General features: G+C 41.0%; 2 protein-coding genes across 4 annotated transcripts in view; both read left to right on the plus strand.

The window, feature by feature from the left end:
- The window catches only part of ctdspla (CTD (carboxy-terminal domain, RNA polymerase II, polypeptide A) small phosphatase-like a), a 31498-nt gene extending 26201 nt beyond the window's left edge, over nt 1–5297 (plus strand). For both annotated transcript variants that reach the window (XM_085763225.1, XM_085763226.1), the window contains 4 exons: nt 1832–1888; nt 3051–3143; nt 3239–3424; nt 4081–5297. In XM_085763225.1, the coding sequence (XP_085619351.1) occupies nt 1832–1888; nt 3051–3143; nt 3239–3424; nt 4081–4206 (462 nt within the window). In that variant the 3' untranslated portion in view covers nt 4207–5297. The remainder of the gene's footprint in view (nt 1–1831; nt 1889–3050; nt 3144–3238; nt 3425–4080) is intronic.
- A 999-nt stretch (nt 5298–6296) lies between these two features.
- vill (villin-like) lies at nt 6297–20444 on the plus strand. 2 transcript variants are annotated; one of them, XM_085763229.1, is made up of 21 exons: nt 6297–6489; nt 7682–7720; nt 10957–11037; nt 11185–11259; nt 11413–11612; nt 11994–12102; nt 12444–12554; nt 13127–13332; nt 13425–13503; nt 13595–13693; nt 13846–13999; nt 14468–14568; nt 14669–14806; nt 14904–15062; nt 15358–15537; nt 15674–15819; nt 16355–16499; nt 17406–17594; nt 17888–17956; nt 18805–19119; nt 19967–20444. In XM_085763229.1, exons 1-21 carry the CDS (start codon nt 6445–6447, stop codon nt 20078–20080), a joined length of 2754 nt encoding a protein of 917 aa, XP_085619355.1. In that variant the 5' UTR covers nt 6297–6444; the 3' UTR covers nt 20081–20444. The 2 variants fall into 2 exon arrangements, with proteins under 2 accessions (XP_085619355.1, XP_085619354.1); XM_085763228.1 differs by lacking the exons at nt 6297–6489; nt 7682–7720; nt 17888–17956 and having other exon boundaries at nt 10932–11037.

Below are 20444 nucleotides of genomic sequence, written 5' to 3' on the forward strand. Positions count from 1 at the left end.
TTATCATTTACTTCATCCCGACCATTTCTCTCAAACATACATTCCCCCCTCTCGCCCTCCTCAATTTCCATATCTCTCGCCGCCTCCGATCTGGGTCCATTACAGAGCAGCAGCGCGACGAGCAGCTGTTGTGTGTTCAGTCTTCAGATGATGGAGTGATTCAGCAGAGGAGTAACAGGCAGAGGCCAAGTCTGTTTCTGCATCTCTCCCTCCATCTGTGTCTCTCTCTGTTCCTTCTCTTTTCTTTGTGAAAGTAGGACTAATGCTGCTGCCTGTTTGTTCTCTCCTCTGCCTGGCTGTCACTGGCTCGGCTCATTACTGATACTGTTTTTAGACAACCGAGGCTTCAGTCTATACGTTCAGGGGGGTTAAGGTAAACCAGAGCTGAATATGACAAAACCTGTTCATCTATAGGAGCTGCAGTCGTACATTGACTCACTCTTGCACAACATAAAGAAACCGAACATCTTGGTCACATCAGACTCTTAATGCAGGTGACAAGTGGAAGGTCAAAGCTCTGTGTTCGTTGCAAACGCCCCTTCTACTGGATGGCATCAAACACTTCCTGCTAACTGTGGTTTTATGCCTGAAGGCAAGTGGCACTGAAATTGCATATACAGTAAAAACACTGAGGATGTGGGCAGCTTTACATTCAAAGATGCTGAGTTGGTTTCATTAAAAAACAATTTTATGGAAGTAACAGCATTGTTTTAAGACCTGAGGACAAGTCTGCTCTAAAAGACACATACTTTGTCCCTTTTTTAGCATTTATATTGTAATGCAGTTTTACACACAAAGGTCATTTAAAGTTTAATAATATTGACTGTATTGCCGTTCATTATCTGTCATTCAGCTGCCTGCACATAGGACTTATAGTAATGTATCAAGAAGCATATAAATATATAGATATTAAATGTTTAAATGATGTTTCCGATTACTAAAAAATCAAAACACAGACACAAGAATTACATTCAAAGGGGCATACAGTTATGGTTTAACTACAGTATTTACACAATTTCTCAGTCTCTTAATTTACCTTGACTAGTTGTATGGTTTTTTGTTGTCTGACTTTTTGAGGCTGAAATGTAAATTACAAAAAGATGAAAGCACACTCAAGGACACAAAAGTGTTATTTTACCAAAGAGTTGTATTTTTTTTGCAGATTTTCTAAATATCAGCAGATGAATTAGTCACTATCACATATAAAACAATACTTTAAAAAAAAAATCCTCTACCCGTTTCTGTCTCTAAAACAATCTTTCCAAACCGGTGACAGCTAAGTTCCTGTGGAAGTAGCTTTCCTTGTGTTCTGAAAATACAGAGAAACATTTTTTTTCCCGTCTCTCTCTCTGTCACCTATTTTTCTTTCTCTCCATTTCCGAAACGACACCGCTGTGCCTCCTACCTAATCCTTTCATCCTTGTCTTTACACCCTCCACTTGTCTTCCACCCACACCCCTCTGGCATCTATCTGCCTCTGCCTCCTGCACCTCTCCGTCTCCCCTTTCTTGCTTTTAAAGATGACACGAGTCGCACGTTGAGAAAATGCTGGCACTCCTCCTGTCCGCGCTCACGTCTGTCATCTTGCTCAGCTCCTTGGTTTCTCCCCGGAGTCTCACTTCTGGTTTTTAACTAACATTGAGACGCAGAGCACCGGAGCTGAGGGAACCACATTACGCTTAAAACCTCCCTAGTTTGCCTGGGGCACCTTAGAGGAGTACCATACCTTTCTAATCAAAAATGAAACATGTGATTAACCCTGTCAGGTTGTGTTGTTTTGAGTAAGAAACACTAATTTTAAATCCTGTCTGTGTTTCTCTTCATTCTGCAGCCCATCAGCAATGCAGACTTCATCGTTCCAGTGGAGATTGATGGAACTGTTCATCAGGTAATATTGCACTGATATGGAGCACTTCCCAAAGTGGGCTCGAAAAAAAAAAGTATTAATTTATAAGGGCTGTTAAAGAGGCCTTGGCTTCATTTTCTTATATTTATTATTCTCTGTTATCTAACAGCTACGTCAGAGTGGGACGACTCAAACACTGCTCCCTGAATTTAATGCTTTCTGTTTTATTCTTGATTTATTTGGGGTCCGTGTTGTGTTCACCGACTGTAAAGACACATGCACCACAACACGATTGTGTCACCAGCTAAAGAAATGTCACAAGTTGTCTGGAAGCTACTGTTAAGAGAAGAGATGTTTCACTGCATATTAAATGTGTGTGTATGTGTCTGTGTGTGTGGGAGAAAGAACTGACGACACACAGTAAGAAACAGAGGCGCTTGTCATTGTGACAAGAGACAGCGTGCTTGTGTTTGTGCAGTATATTGATGTTAAGGGTTTGTTTTTCTGTGTCCTATTTGAAGCGGAGGAAGTTGTAGCTGTAACCTGGTTCAAGTAATCCAGGATAGGCTTTCTGTATCTGCTTTGGCCTATTCTTGATTACTTGCACTTGGGGGCAGCAACTAACACACAGACACCAACTGAAGAGGATGACGAAAGACGACTGATGAGACCAAAGTATTGTCTGTTTTACGAAAGATGCCAAAGTTCTCAGTTGTTTAATGATCTCAGAACAAAAGGAATTGAATGAAATGGTTACTCACAATCCCAGAGATGTTAAGCGTTAATTAGGCAGACAAAAACAATGCTGCTTGTGCCACTTGGATTTATCTAACTCTTTTTAGCATTAGATGTATATATATTTAGATGCATATGTTGTGTATTCATAAAATAGGCCTATATATGTAATGTTTTCAGATATGTTTCTTTGTTCAGGAAGGTGATTTGATGATATGAGACATTTTTCAATTTGTGTATAACTGCGTTCAAGATCTATGATGACGATTTCTTGTAAAGAATTATGAAGTTTCAGCATAAAAAAAGATAAAGTACAAACTAAATGTAACATCGTTGAGATCTCTCTTCTTTTTTTAAAGTCATAACTAATAAATAACAGATGACCTGTCAATGTATCCCAAAACAGTGCAATGTGGTGAAAAGCATTGTGTGCATTTGAGGTGAATTCACTTTTGCGTCCTTGTTTCAGGTGTACGTGCTGAAGAGGCCCCACGTGGACGAGTTCCTCCAGAAGATGGGGGAGCTCTTTGAATGCGTCCTCTTCACAGCGAGCTTAGCCAAGGTCGGTTCCCATCATCTCACACCATTGTTTTTAGACTTGTATTAATGTTTTTCATGTGTATTTGTTGTGTCAAGCAGATATTTGTCTTGTTTCAGTACGCTGACCCTGTGGCAGATCTGCTGGACCAGTGGGGGGTGTTTCGTGCCCGGCTCTTCAGGGAATCATGTGTTTTCCACAGAGGAAACTACGTCAAAGACCTCAGCAGGCTGGGCCGAGAGCTCAGTAAAGTCATCATCATAGACAACTCACCTGCCTCCTACATCTTCCACCCTGAGAATGCAGTAAGTTCATTACACCTCCTTACCCTCCATTGTCTTTTCCACATATTAAAATGTTCAAGTAGCCTACATGGTACAGGATATATTATGTAAGAGTTTGACCCAGTAATCTTACTGTGTTTGTTTACTTACTTGCAAAAAAAAAATAGAGAGATATGAGAAAATAACTCAGTCTTCAGAGCATCAGCTTCTGTGGAAAATGTTATTAAGATGAAGCTGCTCTGTGAATGGGGCCAACAATGAAATATGATGCATGATGGTGTCGTTTCACACCCTCGAAATCCTGATCAAAACAGCAGGTTCAAAATACACCTGTGTAGCTGAAATAAGTTAGTTGTAACGTTATAATGATGTTAATGATTATATCTGAGAGTGTGTTGTCATAGTTTTGATCTGCAGTGCTGTTTTTGGGCCAGAGGCAGTGTTCCCACTTTTATGATATTTCTCTCCTCTGTGGAGAAGTTGCTCAGTGGAGCGGCTGCCAGTCCTCTTGCCTTTGATGCGTTTCCCCCATTAATTATTTACACAAAACTCGCACCAGCTCTTCACCTATAATGCAACATTTTAGCATCAACTGTCAGTGGAGTTTTGTCCCATGATCATATACATTAAACCTCCACCTCTGTCTCTCTGTTTCTTCTGTGTTTCTCTCCTCACAGGTCCCGGTGCAGTCCTGGTTTGACGACATGACGGACACGGAGCTGCTGGACCTGATTCCTCTGTTCGAGGGCCTCAGTAAAGAGGAGGACATTTACAGTATGTTACAGAGCCTGAGGAACAGGTAGCAGACGACAGCTCCAGCTGCTCCTTCCTGCCTCGGCCCCGCTGCACAGAGGCCCCACCTCGCTGCCACGGCCCTGCAGCCTGGCGTCCACCGCCCAACCGGCCCAGGAAGTCCCAGCGTGGCTCCCGATCCCAGGACTTCAGGCAAACGATCTGGTTGAAATCGAATCTAGAGAGAAACTCCGTGTGGATTCTCATCATCTCTGGATTTTTGGACTTTGTACAGGACTCGTACTGACAAAAGATTATATTACTGTATGTACATACTATATGTTTCTAAGAGCAAGACATACATAAAGTAATTTTTCTATCAGAGAAATTAGGTTTTACTATTCTATCTAGTAATATTTTAGTTACCAAAAATAATCAATTACACAGAATGAAGAGTTTTTTTGTTGTTGTTGTTTGTTTTTTTCTGAGAATGGGTGACCATTTTTTGTGTTTGTTTTTGTGGAGCTATGCTATGCAGGCTGTTTTTTCTTGTCTGACCTTTTGTTCAAACAACTGTGATTTATCTTCTCTTACAGAATGAAGTGCCTTCATTACTGTGCTGATTTTGTTGTGTCGGGTTATGGGGTGCACATTTGTATGCTGCATATTTACTCAAATCTCTAAAAGCGTATAAACTAAATCTTAAAATTGAAGCTGAAAATGAGTCTTTGGTAACTGTCATTTAATCTGATGAAAATGGAAAAAACGATTCCTAGAAATTTATAAAAAATTAGCCTGTTAGACTTGGATGATTTTTTTTTCTGCTTTTGAGTTAAGTAACATTGAATTGTTAAATTTACCAAAGGTTTTTGCAATTCAATGTGATTTGTGGCTGACTGACATCATTTGATCCTTGACAGTGACTGTAAATTGATGATCCTTCAAGACATTGAAACCCCACTTTATAATGAAAAAAAAAGAAACCTTTGTAATAACATCACTGTCCAACAATAAATGTTCAACTTTTGAGGAAAGTATAATGATTAGCTTAGAATATATGAAATTCTATTTATTGGGGGAAATGGGTTTGGGTGCATTGTAAAGAATGCTGTTGAAATCGTACTGTACAACATTATTAAAGTTGCAAGTTTGCACACTGTCACTTTGTATTGTGGTGTGAGTTTAACAACACTCAAAGCTGCTCAGTGTTCTTCATTATCATCACCCTGATAATCCACAGTACACTACCTGGCCAGCACCACATTAAAGCCAATCACAGTTGGCTAGCTAGCTGGTAAACATGGCGGAGCAATTCCGCAAGGAAATAGGAAATGGAGGTAAAAGGAGCGATTATTAGACTCGCACCCATCAGGCGGATACAAACACAACTCCAAATGAGAGTTAATGCTTGCTACATGACCATTCTATACATAAATAGGCAACTGTTTGCTAACTAATTCAGCATATCAACTTAAAAGGTGAAAATATATCAGTGTTGTGTTTATGGTTTGTTTCTGCTGCCCCCTAGTGCATAGAAAATCTGATGCAGTTTAATTGACAACCAAAGAGCCATTGCCTTTAAAAAAAAATAAATAAAAAAAAAACTGAAAAATATTTCACTTTAAATTAGGTTTAACTTGATTTTCTGGTTTAACTTTATGTGGAGTTTTCTATCACATCATCATCAGTTGATTAAATTTACTCAGGAGTCATGGAAATTTGTTTCGGTGGGTTTAGGTCAACATAATAAAATATCTCATACAGGCCTCTTTCACCATATGTTACAGTTAGAAAAGCAGATGTTAAATAATCAATGTAATGACGACTGAGAATTTCATTTACCTGCTTGAGTTGCAGGTGTTATATTGTCATGTAACACCTGTGCTTCTTTCAAGTCAAGTCAAAATGTGAAAAAGGCCTATTTTGTAAAATACTCAATAACAGCCGAACAAACATCCAAGTATTTCTGTAGTTTGGCCGTGTTCTTTGAATTCAAGGACAAGTCTCTCTGTAAAGGGTCAGGCGTCTTTGTCTACAGGGTTAAACGGTCTGCAGGTGCCTTAATTACCTTCACTGGTTAATGTGCAACCAAGAGGAGCTTAGCTTCATGTGATATCTTTATGCGAATTTTCAGCTTCCGCTTACGTTGCAGCCACCTCAGCTGCAGCAGTGGATTAGGTATTATAGAGCCCATTGTTCAAGCCTGACGAATTCTTGTTTTCTCCTTTTTCACTTTAACCTTCCACTTGGCTCCTCAGATATGTGGGGATTGAAGTTCACCACATCGCTGAAATGATCATATTTTCATAATGGAGTCCGGGACTGAGTCTAAAAATGAAAAGCCATGGTCAAAGGTAAGAAAAACTTCAGCGTGTTAACTTGAAGTTGTCGGTTAAGAGGAGAAATAGTTTGGTTGCATAACACTTGTGTTCTCCAGGTTCCCTTGCAGGGATTGCATGAACTATATCAGACAGAGACAAGTATAATTAGATGTATCCCTGAACTGAAAACATCAGCAAAGAGCCTGATCCATGATTCATTCCCTGACTGCAATATTTAGCAAAAGAAGTTTATAGATTCTTCACACAGTCTGGAAATGTTTGGGGCGCCAGCAGAAGCAGGGTTTGATGGTTTTGGTGTGGAAATAATAGAGTCTTTATGAGCAGCAGGCTTCTTGAATCCTGATGTGCCATTTTCCCACAGCTCAAGGTTATCTTTAGCTACAAAGGCAAGTAACTCCTAATTTATTTCTCTTGTATCTTCACATACAATTCAATGTTGACTAAGGATTAACTCTGCAAAAAGACTCTTCCTTTCTATTACGTTAAAAAGTGTGCAAATCACTTTGGATACCGTGTGTTAATACATCTCCGCAGTCAGCAAACAAATGCAAACACAAGCTGCCAATGCCTTCTCCACTGGGAGATCAAAGCCCAGAGCTGTAAACCTTCAATAATGTCAAGCGTTTCTCCTTGAGTGTCTGTGTGAGTAGGCACAGAATGAGAGATTTAGCCACAGAAAGCCTCTGATTCCTTTCCAATCCCACTCGGCGCTCCTTGAGTCCAATTCCCCCATCTGCTAGTTGTAACAGTTGTGAAATGAATAATTGGTGTCAAGTGGCTCCTGTAATGCCCACTGTGCTGCAGAGGGCTCGCTCGAACATAAACACAACTCTGGCTGGCTACTTAAAGCCAGGACCACAAGTGAGAAGACTCGAGTCCATCTCAACTCAGGAATTGTAAATGATTTTCTCAAGCATCTTGGCTCCATGGTGAATTTTCCAAGTCCCTTCCTTCAAAACCAAAATGTAGCCAGTATCTCCACATCAACACTGGGAAACAGTGTGAGAGGAGGCACAATTAAGGCTGCAGCATTGGATGTATCGCAACAGGAAATTGCAGGTGTGTTCAAACCTGGGTGTGGAGATAAATACATCCAGCCCTCCCTGCCACACACACACACGCCAGAGTGCATGCAGGAGGCAGACCCAGCGACACTTCATTACATAAAGACCTCACCTCACTAATCTGCCTCCACAACTTGCAGGAGAGAGCCAGGCCTTCACTCCGTCACACACAACACAAGGTAAGATCCATACTTTTATTTTGGTAACTCATTTCCGTGTGTACTGTATATTTAAAAATAGTCTTTTCATATCTTTTGAATAAATCACTGCAATTTGTGAAGAATTACATCTTTATTGTCATGTCTGTTGATTCATATTCCTTCAAACTGAATTCATATAGTATCTTCAAATCCACATCATTCCATATTAGCTGCCCATTAGGAGATGAATGGACATTAGGACGTTGTTAGAGCATTAACAAACCTCATTGTGTACGCCGAGGCAGGGAACACCGCAGGTTAATTGATGTGGAACCAGTCTTTCCTGTCACAGTAATGGAAGCGATGCTGGTCTTCAATTTATCCTGTCAGATATTATTTACTCAAGTTTTTCAAGTGGGATCAAATTTCGCCATTCAATAGTTATCCTCCATTCACAACAGGGAGTTGCCACTGCAGCCAGTGTATCCTACGTCTGGCAATAAGCAGTGCCATTTAGTCGTGTTGTTATGTCAATTAAATGAAATAAATCAATTCAAGCAAAGTGGGGGAGTGAGATACTTACTCTCATGTTCCACCAGCTTTGTAGGAAATTGAATAAAATAATAACCTGATGTAACTGTATCACAATTACATCGCAGAGTCAAATGATCCTGTGTGTAAATGTAGAGTAGGTATGCTTTGATTTCATTTTGTCTCACAGAAAATCTGTAGTTTTGTCAACCATTCTTCCATAATATTACTTGGTTCAGTTTCACTGTTACCTTTGCTACAGTTTGATATGTGTATTGGACATGCCCTCAGGGTGTGGCCCATACTTTGTCCACATAATAGATAAATCAATGACTGGGGAATGTGATTTTTCGGGGAGGGTTAATAACAGCATCTTTGTAATATTTTTGTTCCTATTTTTTTGAATGGAAGCACTCACATTAGTTATAGTTGGCTTAAAGCAAATGTTCACAGTCACAAGCAAACATACATAGGCCTTCATTGACAGAACCACACTAAACAAACAGGATATGATAATCCAAAATTACAATACGATGTTATAACAGCACATTGCACAATACCCATCTCAAGGATATTTCTAGGTTATTTTCATACAAAGAACACAGTCAGTGTTTCCAGAGTCACACTTTTCAATTTAGCTTTAAAGTGAGACCGAGTAACTTTTGAATAAACAATAAGTAACATGAACAAACCCTCTTACTGTACAACTCAACAGATGAGTTCATAAGCAATAAAACACACCCTCGGTCAATTAAATACACCCAGGACTCTGGTTCAGACATACTTAGGACCATTAGCTAATGTGAGCTAATCTAGTGTAGATAATGGTGTATGATTGATATTACTACTGCACATCACTTGGATGATTGTATCACTCTTTTCAATACTATACTGTTACACTATTTTTGGCTTACAGTATTGTTATGTAGTTGTTATATAATTTACCATAGCTACTTTCTGTAGTGCAACATATCTTAAGATACTGCGAAATTATGTCAGCATGATTGAGTCTTTGGGTGAGTCCTCTTCAGACTCACCCACCGGAAGCCAGATTCAGCCTCAGCCCTGTCGTATTATTTAAATCTCAATCTTTTCTTCTGTTTGTTTTTGTGCCTGTGTCACCTCTTTATCTCAATTCTTAAATACCAGAGCTTTGATAAGGGTGTGGTTCACATCCTGGTCGAGAACAGCTGACCTGAAATATCTCACCTCACCTCACACCACCCAGTTCATTAATCACTGACACTCTAAACCTGGAACAATGATTAGACTCTAGGCTAATACAGGGAGAAATATATGAACCATGAATTACAGCCTGGTTATTTTTTACAGCTGAGTAACTGCAACCATGTTCCTCCAGCTATTGACAAACACAGTGTATCATGTATGCATCAGGACTGTATTTGCCTTTGGGCTGTTGCAAGCAGCCCGACATCCCACCTGCCTGTTTCCATACAGCGTGTCACCACTAAGCCTATATTTTTGGCTCAGAGCTGATCGTCTTGTTTGTTCATCAGTGCTGTTGTTTCTGATATCTGAGTCAAGAGGTAGTTTAAGCTCCGCTGATTGCAGAGCTTGAATGTTGCTATGGCACCAAGCTGACACTCATCAGGGGGATTAGAGGTGTTTCGCTGTCAGTGATCCAATCTTTTAAAATGGTTCACTTGTCACTTTAGAGACATCTGTTTCCAATGGAAAGATAAACTCTTCAGGATGAGCAGTGAGACGTTCTCAAATCTACAGTTTTTTCAAGTACTTTCGAACATGTGTCTTCTAGTGGACTATTATGGGGTTAACCTTTGATATTTGACATGCAATGGTTCTTGTTTTGGTTTCCTTTTAAATCATTGCCTGTATTGCATCTTTTTTTCACAACAGGTAGTTATTTAGCTAAAAGGTTAAAATCCAAGTGTACAACACACTGTGACAGCAATAACAGCAGACAGTGGAGCACATAGCAGCTGTATGGCCAGATGTTTCCCTCAAAACTGTTGGATGCATAAACAGGAAACTGTTTGCCAGTCGAGTGCTGCAGGGATGATGTGTTTGTAGACCAACCCAAAAGTTTGCATCTCTCTGGATCTGAGACAACTGGCTTTTGGATTAGTACAGATACAGAAAATACGCTCTGTTCTGATATTAAGATGTGTCTTACAGCAGGATAAACTCATAAGGGTGTGCCCACAGGGGCCCACATGCCCTTTGAAAGCCCCTATGTTGGCTTTGGTTTGATTGCCCAGAGAACTACATGGGCCCCCTGTGTGTTTGCCCATATGGGGCCTAGCAGTTTTGCTCCTTTGGGGGCCCAGGAGGGTTTTCTATAAGCGACCTGGTGTGGTCTTGCGTAGAGAAACCCCATAAGGCCATCGAATGGATTATCCCACGCAGAGTCCACATGCTCTTTGCCCTTTGGTGCCCCAACGCCCCACACAGGCCCCAAATGAGCATGTTTGAACTTGTACAAATAGCCTACCTTACATATATTCCACTATCAGCCACAAATACCTATTATCAAGGATAGATATTATTCTTTAGTTTTAGAGACCATACTCATGTAACTTTTAGTTTGACCCTGATCATGTGTTTTTCTTTGTCTCACCTTCTTTAATGTAGCTCATCAATCAGACACATGTAAATATGTACATTAATACTGTTGAAAGAAGAGTGAGAGAGGGATTCAGTTTCTGAACAAAACAAATGGGAATCTCATTGTGTTTTCTTTTACATGTGTGTTTGTTTTACAGTTCGGCAGAATGAGTGATGACAATCAAGACGCATTCAGAACTGTCAACCGAAAGCCAGGCCTGCAGATATGGACCATCAACGTGAGTCAGCCCTAAAACAAATATCTTCCACCCACATTATTGTTAATGTGGGCACACAGCCCTCCATTAAGTGAGGTGTGGTTTGTTGAAATCGTATTATTTTTGTGCAAGATTTCGCAATGTTTACATGTTTTTGTTGTTATCCAGAACATGCAGATGGTGCCTGTTCCACCCCAGGGCTTTGGTAACTTCTTTGAGGGAGACTGTTACATTGTTCTGTATGTGAGTACAAGGCTGGTGGATTTCCCAAGGGGTTGCATACATAGCAGCTCAGCATAAATGAAGGCATGTGGCTTATGCATGCCTGGTTAGTACTGTTTGTGCACAAGTCCTTAAACTGTGTCTTTTATGTGTGTTTCTCACTATTATTACCAGATAAGTCAGAACAAGGGCTCAGGCCAGTCGACTGACGTTCACTACTGGATAGGGAAGTCCTCCTCTCAGGATGAGCAGGGTGCAGCAGCCATCTACGTCACCCAGCTGGACGAGTACCTGGGTGGGAGTCCGGTGCAGCACAGGGAGGTGCAGGGCAGCGAGTCGCCCCGATTCAGGAGTTACTTCAAGAGTGGCCTTATGTGAGTCAAAGAAAAGAGCTGGTGTGAATGATAAGTTGGTAGTGCATGAATCCAAGAGAGAGGGAGTCACACACACACTAACACACACACACACTTGTGCACATTTATGCTGTAATCTTTCCGAGACATGGCTTACAACACTAATCCCTCTGTATGAAATCATTATGACACAAATTGCACTTGTTGAGGCTAAGCAAAGAAAAACATTTTTCTCACACCCTGTAAATTAACCTTTGACTTCCCATTGTGTTTTTTCTTCGTGCGAAACACTGAGAAAAAAAAATCAAAATTAACATCATACCACTGCACACTGGCATGGTACAGTAGTGTTTTTATTACACTTGAACTTTGCTCACGTAGGGTATACTGATCTCTCCTCAGCTACAAAAAGGGTGGAGTGGCCTCTGGTTTTCACCATGTTGACATCAATGCCTACAATGTCCTGCGATTGCTGCACGTCAAAGGGAGGAAGCACGTCACGGCGACAGAGGTATACAGAGAAGAATATAAAGAGCCATAATAGGGATTAATGACTGGGAGGCGCTGCCTACGCAGGACTTCCCACTGGAGCTCCCAGGCTTCACGTTGACACGTTACAAGGGGTGTTGGCACTCCATAATAACAATTAAAAAAGATGTCATCCTTGTTGCTGCCACTGTCAGAGTAGGTGTTAAATGTCTAAGGAGTGCTACGACTGTGTAGTATTTATTCACTATTTCCCTTTGTTGATAGTATTTGTTTTCAGAACATTTATGATGCTATAGGCTATGCTGTCTATTTGAATAAAGGGAAATAAACCGATAACCTTGAAGTTTGTCCGTTTGCATGCAGGTGGAAGTGTCATGGAACAGCTTTAACAAAGGAGACATATTTCTTCTGGACATGGGCAAAGCCATAGTGCAGTGGAACGGCTCCCAGAGCAACAGGAGAGAGAAGCTCAAGGTAATGTTGGTGTTATAACTGGTGTATTAACACGTAGACATTAACACTCTGCATTTCTTGGCCTGATGTCCTTGCATTGACAGTATTAATAACAACACGTAGTTGCTTTGGATAAAAGTCTCGGCCATAAGAGTAAATGTCAATGTAAATGCAAATGTAAATGTAAAGTACATTACACATGGCATCCAAATAAATGAAAAAGACAATTTGAGATATAAAGACCAAGATTGTTTCCAGACTCCATACGACAGCCATAAGGAGAGCAACTGAGTTTGTAACTGTCTATTGAATGAAAAGAAGACAAAAGGAAAGTCAGAAAGAGGTTAAGTTGTTTTTATTGTCCATTTTGTTTCTTGCAGTTTATCAGGTCGAAAGTATTTGCAGTAAAAGCTTTCCATCTTATGTGTCTGTGAAGTCAGTAACCAATAGCAAATATTTAACTTCAAAGATGTTAATGTGTCCACAATGTTGGTTTTGTGTTGTAAATGGGTTTCCAGTGTAGAAAGATTTTAAAAAAGAAGGAAAAGTAGTAAGATTTTACTCGGCTGGTTTCATATCTGTTTTCTCTGCAGGCGGTGTTGTTGGCTCAGGACATCCGTGACAGAGAGAGGGGGGGTCGCGCTCAGATCGGTGTGGTGGAGGGAGGTGATGAGCAGGACTCACCGGAGCTGATGAAAGTCATGATGGCGGTGCTCGGCCAGAGAACCGGGCCGCTGAAGGAGGCCGTCCCTGATGACAAACATGGTCAGGTGCAGAACGGAAATGTCAGGCTCTACCAGTAAGGACTCTCTGATAATCTAGTAATGACTATACTGGTTTAATGAGACTTTTGAACAGAAACATCAATTATCTTCTGTTGTTTTTCCCCAGTGTTTTTGAAACTGGTGGCAATCTAGTGGTTCAAGAAGTGGCCGTACAACCCCTCACACAAGACCTGCTGCACTCCTCTGTAAATGCTTTTATCCTTCAAACATGTTCCACAGACACTGTTTTATAGAAACCGAGTCCTGTCTCAATGTCTTTTCCTCCTGTGCTGCCAGGACTGTTACATTGCGGACCAGAGCGGCTCTAGTGTGATGGTTTGGAAAGGCAAACAGGCCTCTAAGGAAGAGCGGCGAGAAGCTCTGAACAGGGCTATGGTGAGTTTACTGAATGATACATTATACAGAGTATGAGTCAAGCCAGAGCAATACCTTCTCCACGTGAGGTCAGTACAGTATATTACAAATAAAATATCTAGGTTAAGGAGTAAAAATGCATTAAAGTCACATCCACTTTCCCTTTTTACTAGGGCTACATCAAAGCCAAGAACTACCCCCCCAGCACCACTGTGGAGGTGATGACGGAGGGAGGAGAGACGGCATTGTTCAAGCACCTGTTCAAATCCTGGAGAGAAAAGGGACAGACTCAGGGTCTGGGTACCACCTACAGTGCAGGAAGGATAGGTGAAGCTCTTGTCTGATTTCCACCAGATATATTTTCAAAATAAATTGCATAATAAACTAAAGGCAGATGGTTGTTATTATAAAAATATTTTATTGATCCCTTTTTTTCCATAATAACTGAGTTACTCTGAATATGTTCTTTTTAGATTTCTAAAAGTTGAAAATACATATTTTCCAATGACTCTTCATTATATAATGCCACTTTTCATCACAAAGCCTTTCTCTGTGCGTCAAGACAAACAAGGTCATGTATGCTGAATGGCTGTGTGATTATTCAGAACAACAGTGATGACATGCAATTCAATTCATTCCCTAATATTGAGAGAAATTTGATGCTTAGAAACATTTCACACTCACTCACACAAGTGGTTACATAATAGTAACAATATATATAGATGTTTAAAGTCTTATCTATTTCTTCATTTTGTCAGCCATTTATTGAGTTTTACACTCTGTTTTTCCATACAGCCAAGGTTGAACAAGTGAAGTTTGATGTGATGGAGCTTCATGCACGTCCTGAACTGGCAGCACAGCAGCGCATGGTAGACGACGCATCCGGAGATGTTAAAGTGAGTATTTTAAACCCACGGAGCAGATGTGCTGCTGAATTCACTGGCAATGATCCAAATACAAAGATATTGGATTTTCCCCTAAACGTGTCTTCATCAGGTGTGGCGCATTGAGAACTTGGAGCTGGCCGAAGTAAATCCCAACACTTACGGACAGTTCTATGGAGGAGACTGCTACTTGGTATTGTACACCTATCAAAGATCGCACAAGCAGGAGTACATCCTCTACATGTGGCAGGTCAGCATCAACACAAATACATCAAAACTCTCCATTATATCTCCACACACAGCTCAGCAACTTTGATGTAACATGACTTTATGTCTTGCACCTGCAGGGCCGTCATGCCACTAAAGATGAGATCACAGCGTGTGCCTACCAGGCTGTCAATGTTGATAACAAATACAACGGCGCCCCGGTCCAGGTCAGGGTAGTCATGGGAAAAGAGCCGCGCCACTTCCTGGCTATTTTCAAAGGCAAACTCATCATCTTCGAGGTATGATTTTACACACTCAGAATATTTCTTTGTGTTATATTACATCAAATGCTCAATGGCAACTGGTCAAATGCAAAAAAAAAGTTTTTTATTCTAATAATATGGCAGAAATTGTCTTTATTTCTCAAGAGGAGGGTGCTCTAGAAAAACACAATGACATTAATCCTACTGGTTTGGGAATATGTACAAATAATAAATGAAAAACACAATTAAAGGAAAAATGATTAGTTCATTTACAAATCTCTACATGTAGTTTATTTTATGTGTGTGTCTTGGTGTGTCTGTGTGGCTAAAGGGCGGTACAGGTCGCCCAGGTGTGGTGAACCCTGTGGCTGGTGTCAGGCTGTTCCAGGTAAAAGGGACTAACGACCTGAACACCAAGGCCACTGAGGTGCAGGCGAGAGCGTCGTCTCTAAACACCAACGACGTGTTCCTGCTGAGGACCGATCACATGTGCTATCTGTGGTATGGAAAGGTAAGCAGCACTCTGTCATGGAGCTCCAGTCTGTCTTAGGCAAATCTGTCTCATTCAATTTGAGTAGTGTGTGTATGCTTGTGCTCCTCCTACTCAAACCCACATTTGTTGGATGCCTGGTTGTGTCTGTGTCCAGGGCTGCAGCGGTGATGAGAGGGTGATGGGCAGAGCGATGTCCGATGTGCTGTCCAGGCAGGACAAGCAGGTGGTGATGGAGGGCCAGGAGCCAGCTGAATTCTGGGTAGCTCTGGGAGGAAAGGCCCCCTATGCCAGTGACAAGAGGTAAACACAGATGGCAGCAACATCAAGCCTTTGACTCAGGATTTGGTGCTTCTATAGGGAAATATTTTGGCTTTTATTCAATATTGCAGGGCGAAAATAATACATACAGTATAGGGACTTCAGCTCAATGACACACCAGCGACCACATGTTTATGTCAAAGCCTTTCAGGTAGCTGGCAATCCTCCTGTTCATTTCCCCTCCCGGCCAGACGCAGTGCATCCTATTTTCATTCTCAATTATTTCAAACCAGGCAGAAAATAACCATCATAATAACCTATAAACAACTGTCTTCAGAATTCATTCAAAAGGCCCTTTAATCATATTTTGGACCATTAATAAGCTTAAATTTAAATCTGCATGGATTATTTATCAAGGTCAGTGGAATATACCCAATGTCATCTGAAATAAAGCATGCACACACACACACACACACACACACACACACACACACACACACACACACACACACACACACACATGTAAACAGAGCAGATTATACAGTTTTGATGATGGAAAAGGTCTGCTTCATTTCAGGCTGCAGAAGGAGGAGCCTCCTCACAGCCCCCGGCTGTTTGAATGCTCCAATCAGACGGGTCAGTTTAGGATGACCGAGGTGGAAGACTTTGCCCAGAGTGACCTGGACGAGGAGGACGTGATGCTGCTGGACACCTGGGAGGAGGTGAGGTGTCAAAGGGCATCAGCCTATAGAAATACATCATCTGCATGGTCCTGGTATCTGGGAATTGGCCAGAAAAAATGTGTGAAACAAATAACAACCTGGAGGATGTTAATGTATATAAGAACTAGATAGCTAGATAACTACATACACAAAACTAAAGCATTTCCTTTTAGCAATAGAAGTGTATTTGCTTATGCTAATGCAGGTACGACTCTAAACAGGCTCAAATGTCAATGTAATATAAAGTTACTTGTTTGCCTATAATATGTGTCACTGTTTAAAGTAGCTGTGCTGTAAACGAATTGCTTGAAGGGCAATATGTAGGCTATTATTCTGAAATTTTATTTTTTTTAAAAGAGAGACAGAATTTTATATTATGATTATAGTACTATGTATTCTCCTATGTTTTCAGTGTCTATGCTAAGATAAGCTACTGGCTGTGACTTCATGTTCAAAATGATAACAACTATAATATCATACTTGTAGTAGGCTATATAATTTTATATATTTAGACAGAAGCAGGCTAGCTTTATGCCCATGTTTTTGGGTTTTTATGCTAAACTGAGCTAACCTGGCTACAGGCTGTAGCTTCAACTTTAGGAGACCAATGAAAGAGTGCCATGAAACTTTTTTTTCCAGCAAGATAGCAAACAAAGTATTACTATAAAGCAATCTAAGAAATCAGTGATAAAGTTTGAGCTTAGTGTGTTGTAATAATAGTATTTCTTATGCAAACCCTGACAGTGTTGACAGTAGTAGTTGACTAACAGCACATGAAATATCTTTGGTTGTCTACACCAAAACCATGAAAGTAAATTATGTATTTGAGTTTCTTCATTCTCCTAACCCTTATTGCTCTGCAGTGGATCTAATATTATCTCATTTCTTTCCTCCAAATCACCTCAGATTTTCCTGTGGGTTGGAAACTCAGCCAACCAGCAGGAGACCAAAGAGGCGTGGACCTGTGCACAAGAATACCTGAGGACACATCCTGCAGGTCGTGACCCCGACACACCCATCGTCTTTGTCAAACAGGGATACGAGCCCCCCACCTTCACCGGCTGGTTCAACGCATGGGATCCTCATAAGTGGAGCGTGAGTTCAACAGTCTCCCTTTGATCGCAGTGGGAGGCTGCAGAGTATTATTAATAGACTAACACAGCATGATCAAGGCATTACTAATCACTATTCATGGTTTACATTTCCATTCACTGATTACGCCACAAATATCACATGAATGCTGAGAATAATCTTGTGTGAACAAATCGTCTTAGACATTAGGAAGAGCATACAGTCACATGTGGATGATTGAATGGATTGTTTGGAGATGAAGACGACCCTGCATGCTCACTAATCTTCAGCCGTGGCTCACTTGATCTTCTCAACAGGGAGGAAACTCCTATGAGGAGATGAAAAAAAAGCTGTGTGATCCAGCATCTCTCTCACAGATCACTGTTGTAAGTGATTGACTGACACTAATCCCTTCTTTAATTGACGTGATGTAGCTACGATTATCACCCATGTAATGTCTCTGATGTGATGAATTTTAAAGGGATAGTTCAACATTTTGGCAAATTGGCCCATTGCCATAATCGTTATAGTCATAGCAGTAGGTTTGTTACCTAATTGTCGGTGCAAGCTGTTTTTAGAACGGCGGAGCGGAGCGGTGAGCTGCTCAGAGCTACACTACGGAGGCTAAAGGAATTTCTTGGTTTCCCTCATCAAACTCATCAAATACAAAATCCAACAACTCCAAAACGCTTTGGACAAGTTGTGACCTGCACAATCACCACGCTATAAGATAATAACAGAACGTTATGAAACGGAGTCGTTTTCGAGGTAAATACAGCGACTGCTTGCTGATAAACTGCCCCTGAACGCAACGCGGATCAGCGATTTTGCATTAATTTACCTCGAAACAGGTCCGTCTCATAACGTTCCATTATTATCTCATAGCGTGGTGAATGTGCAGGTCACAACTTGTCCACGAGAGCGTTTTGGAGTTGTTGGATTGTGTATTTGATGAGTTTGATGAGGAAAACCAAGAAATTCCTTTAGCCTCCGTAGCGTAGCTCTGAGCAGCTCATGGCTCTGCTCCGCCGTTCTAAAAATAGCTTGCACCGACAATTAAAGGCAACGAACCTACTGCCATGACTATAGCGATTATGGCAATGGGCCAATTTGCCAAAATGTTGAACTATCCCTTTAATGTCACTAATCTGTCAGTTTAAACTTTAAATCTTTACTCACAAATGCCATGTATAGATTTGATTTGATGTCACAAGTTCCCCTCTCGTACCTTCAGGACCTGAACAGGGCTAACCTGAGTAAGAGTCCCGTTGGGGGCAGTGGGGGTGGTTACAGGGCGCCAGGAGGCCCCGTGAGCTCCCCTCCGCTCTACAGAGTCCATGGGGGCGATCAGTCCCCCAGACCCTCTACTCCCACCAGCCCATCCACCCAGAGAGTCCAGACCTCTGTGTCTTTGAACCTGTCCCCGTCTGCCGGCATCAGTCCGTCATCCCCCTCTGCTGGAGGCTCTGGGACGTATCTGGACCCGGCGCTGCTCATCAACAAGTCTCCCAACGAGCTGCCGAAGGGAGTGGACCCCGGCCAGAGAGAGGTTGGTGCAGGATTCTGGATCTGGTGCAAAATGGCACAGCAACATGGAAATCACTATGTGCAAGGCATTATCAGTGTGAATGTATCTGCCAAATCCAACCAAATCCAATGTAATATTATTTTCATGCCAAGGCACGGTGACATTTCATTCAAATAGCCTACAGTAATATTACATAACATAATTGGTGGTTTCCTAATGTTTATAGTGTGTTGTAGTATTTAAAGCAGTGTAATAGATTAGTAAAGGAGTGTCAGTGGGGATCAGTTGTAGCAGGAAGCTTTGGACAGGAGTCAAGCTCAGTTTATCTGAGTTTATCTGACTAGAAACTGAAGTTCAGCAGCTGTTTATCAGCCAGCAGCCGACTCACCTGTAGCTTCACCCTTCACCTGCTGCTGAAAAAGACACAACATAAAAACAGAGAGACAAAAACTTACAAAGACATGTAAAAAAAAAAAAAAAGGCTGAAACAATACAAAGAAGCACAAAAGAACCACAAAAAATGAACAAACAGACATACAAAATAGCTGGAACGAGACATACAACCACAATGAGACAAAAGGCAAACACAAAGAAAAGCAGAACAACTGTAAAGAGACATTAAGTGACCACAAAGACGCACTAACAGATATTAAATGACCACAAAGAGAAGTCTAACAGACACAAAACAGTTTAAAGTGACTACAAATTACATTGTTCCCTTTTGTATTTGTTTTATGTTTTGCTCCAATATAAAGAAGGGATAATAATGGGGGATGGTGGAGCGCTTTAATCTAACATGTAATGTGTGTGTTTATCCAGTAGGGGTCAGCCTAACTGTTTTCTGTCCTCCTCTGTCCCCTGGTTTCAGGTCTACCTGTCTGATGTGGACTTTGAGCACCTGCTCGGGACGAGTCGCTTCGACTTCCAGCGTCTGCCCAAATGGAGGCAGAACGACTTGAAGAAAAAAGCAGGACTTTTCTAAAAAGGGATTCAAGAAAGTCCTTTTTAACTTAAACTGTAAGGCAGCATTGTATGTGTTGCCAGTAAAGACAAGGCTCCTCAAAGTCTTTTTCTTATCTTAATATCTGTGCGAACATGAAGATGATATTTTCTGCCATCAGCAGAGTTATGATTAAAAGCTTTACATGATTGTCATGAAAATCACTCATTTGATAACCACGACTGAAATGAATTGTATAAAGATTCCTCAGAATAGTTTTACTTTATACTTTTATCTATTTAAAATGTTTGAATGTGATCATCATGCAGTGATCTGTTTTCTCACCATATAATGTAATTGTCAAATCATTTATATCATGAATAAATGCGCAAACCCTTCTTCCAGA

This window comes from Trachurus japonicus, chromosome 20, assembly GCF_045865225.1.
Source record: "Trachurus japonicus isolate A0001 chromosome 20, Traja_1.0".
In the NCBI taxonomy this organism is placed as follows: domain Eukaryota; kingdom Metazoa; phylum Chordata; class Actinopteri; order Carangiformes; family Carangidae; genus Trachurus; species Trachurus japonicus.

Bases quoted from the DNA above. Each gene is read 5' to 3' on its own strand.
- vill (XM_085763229.1), top strand. From the start codon at position 6,445: ATGGAGTCCGGGACTGAGTCTAAAAATGAAAAGCCATGGTCAAAG. The intron at 6,490-7,681 runs GTAAGAAAAACT...CACAACTTGCAG, and splicing joins ATGAAAAGCCATGGTCAAAG to GAGAGAGCCAGGCCTTCACT. The intron at 19,120-19,966 runs GTTGGTGCAGGA...CCCTGGTTTCAG, and splicing joins TGGACCCCGGCCAGAGAGAG to GTCTACCTGTCTGATGTGGA.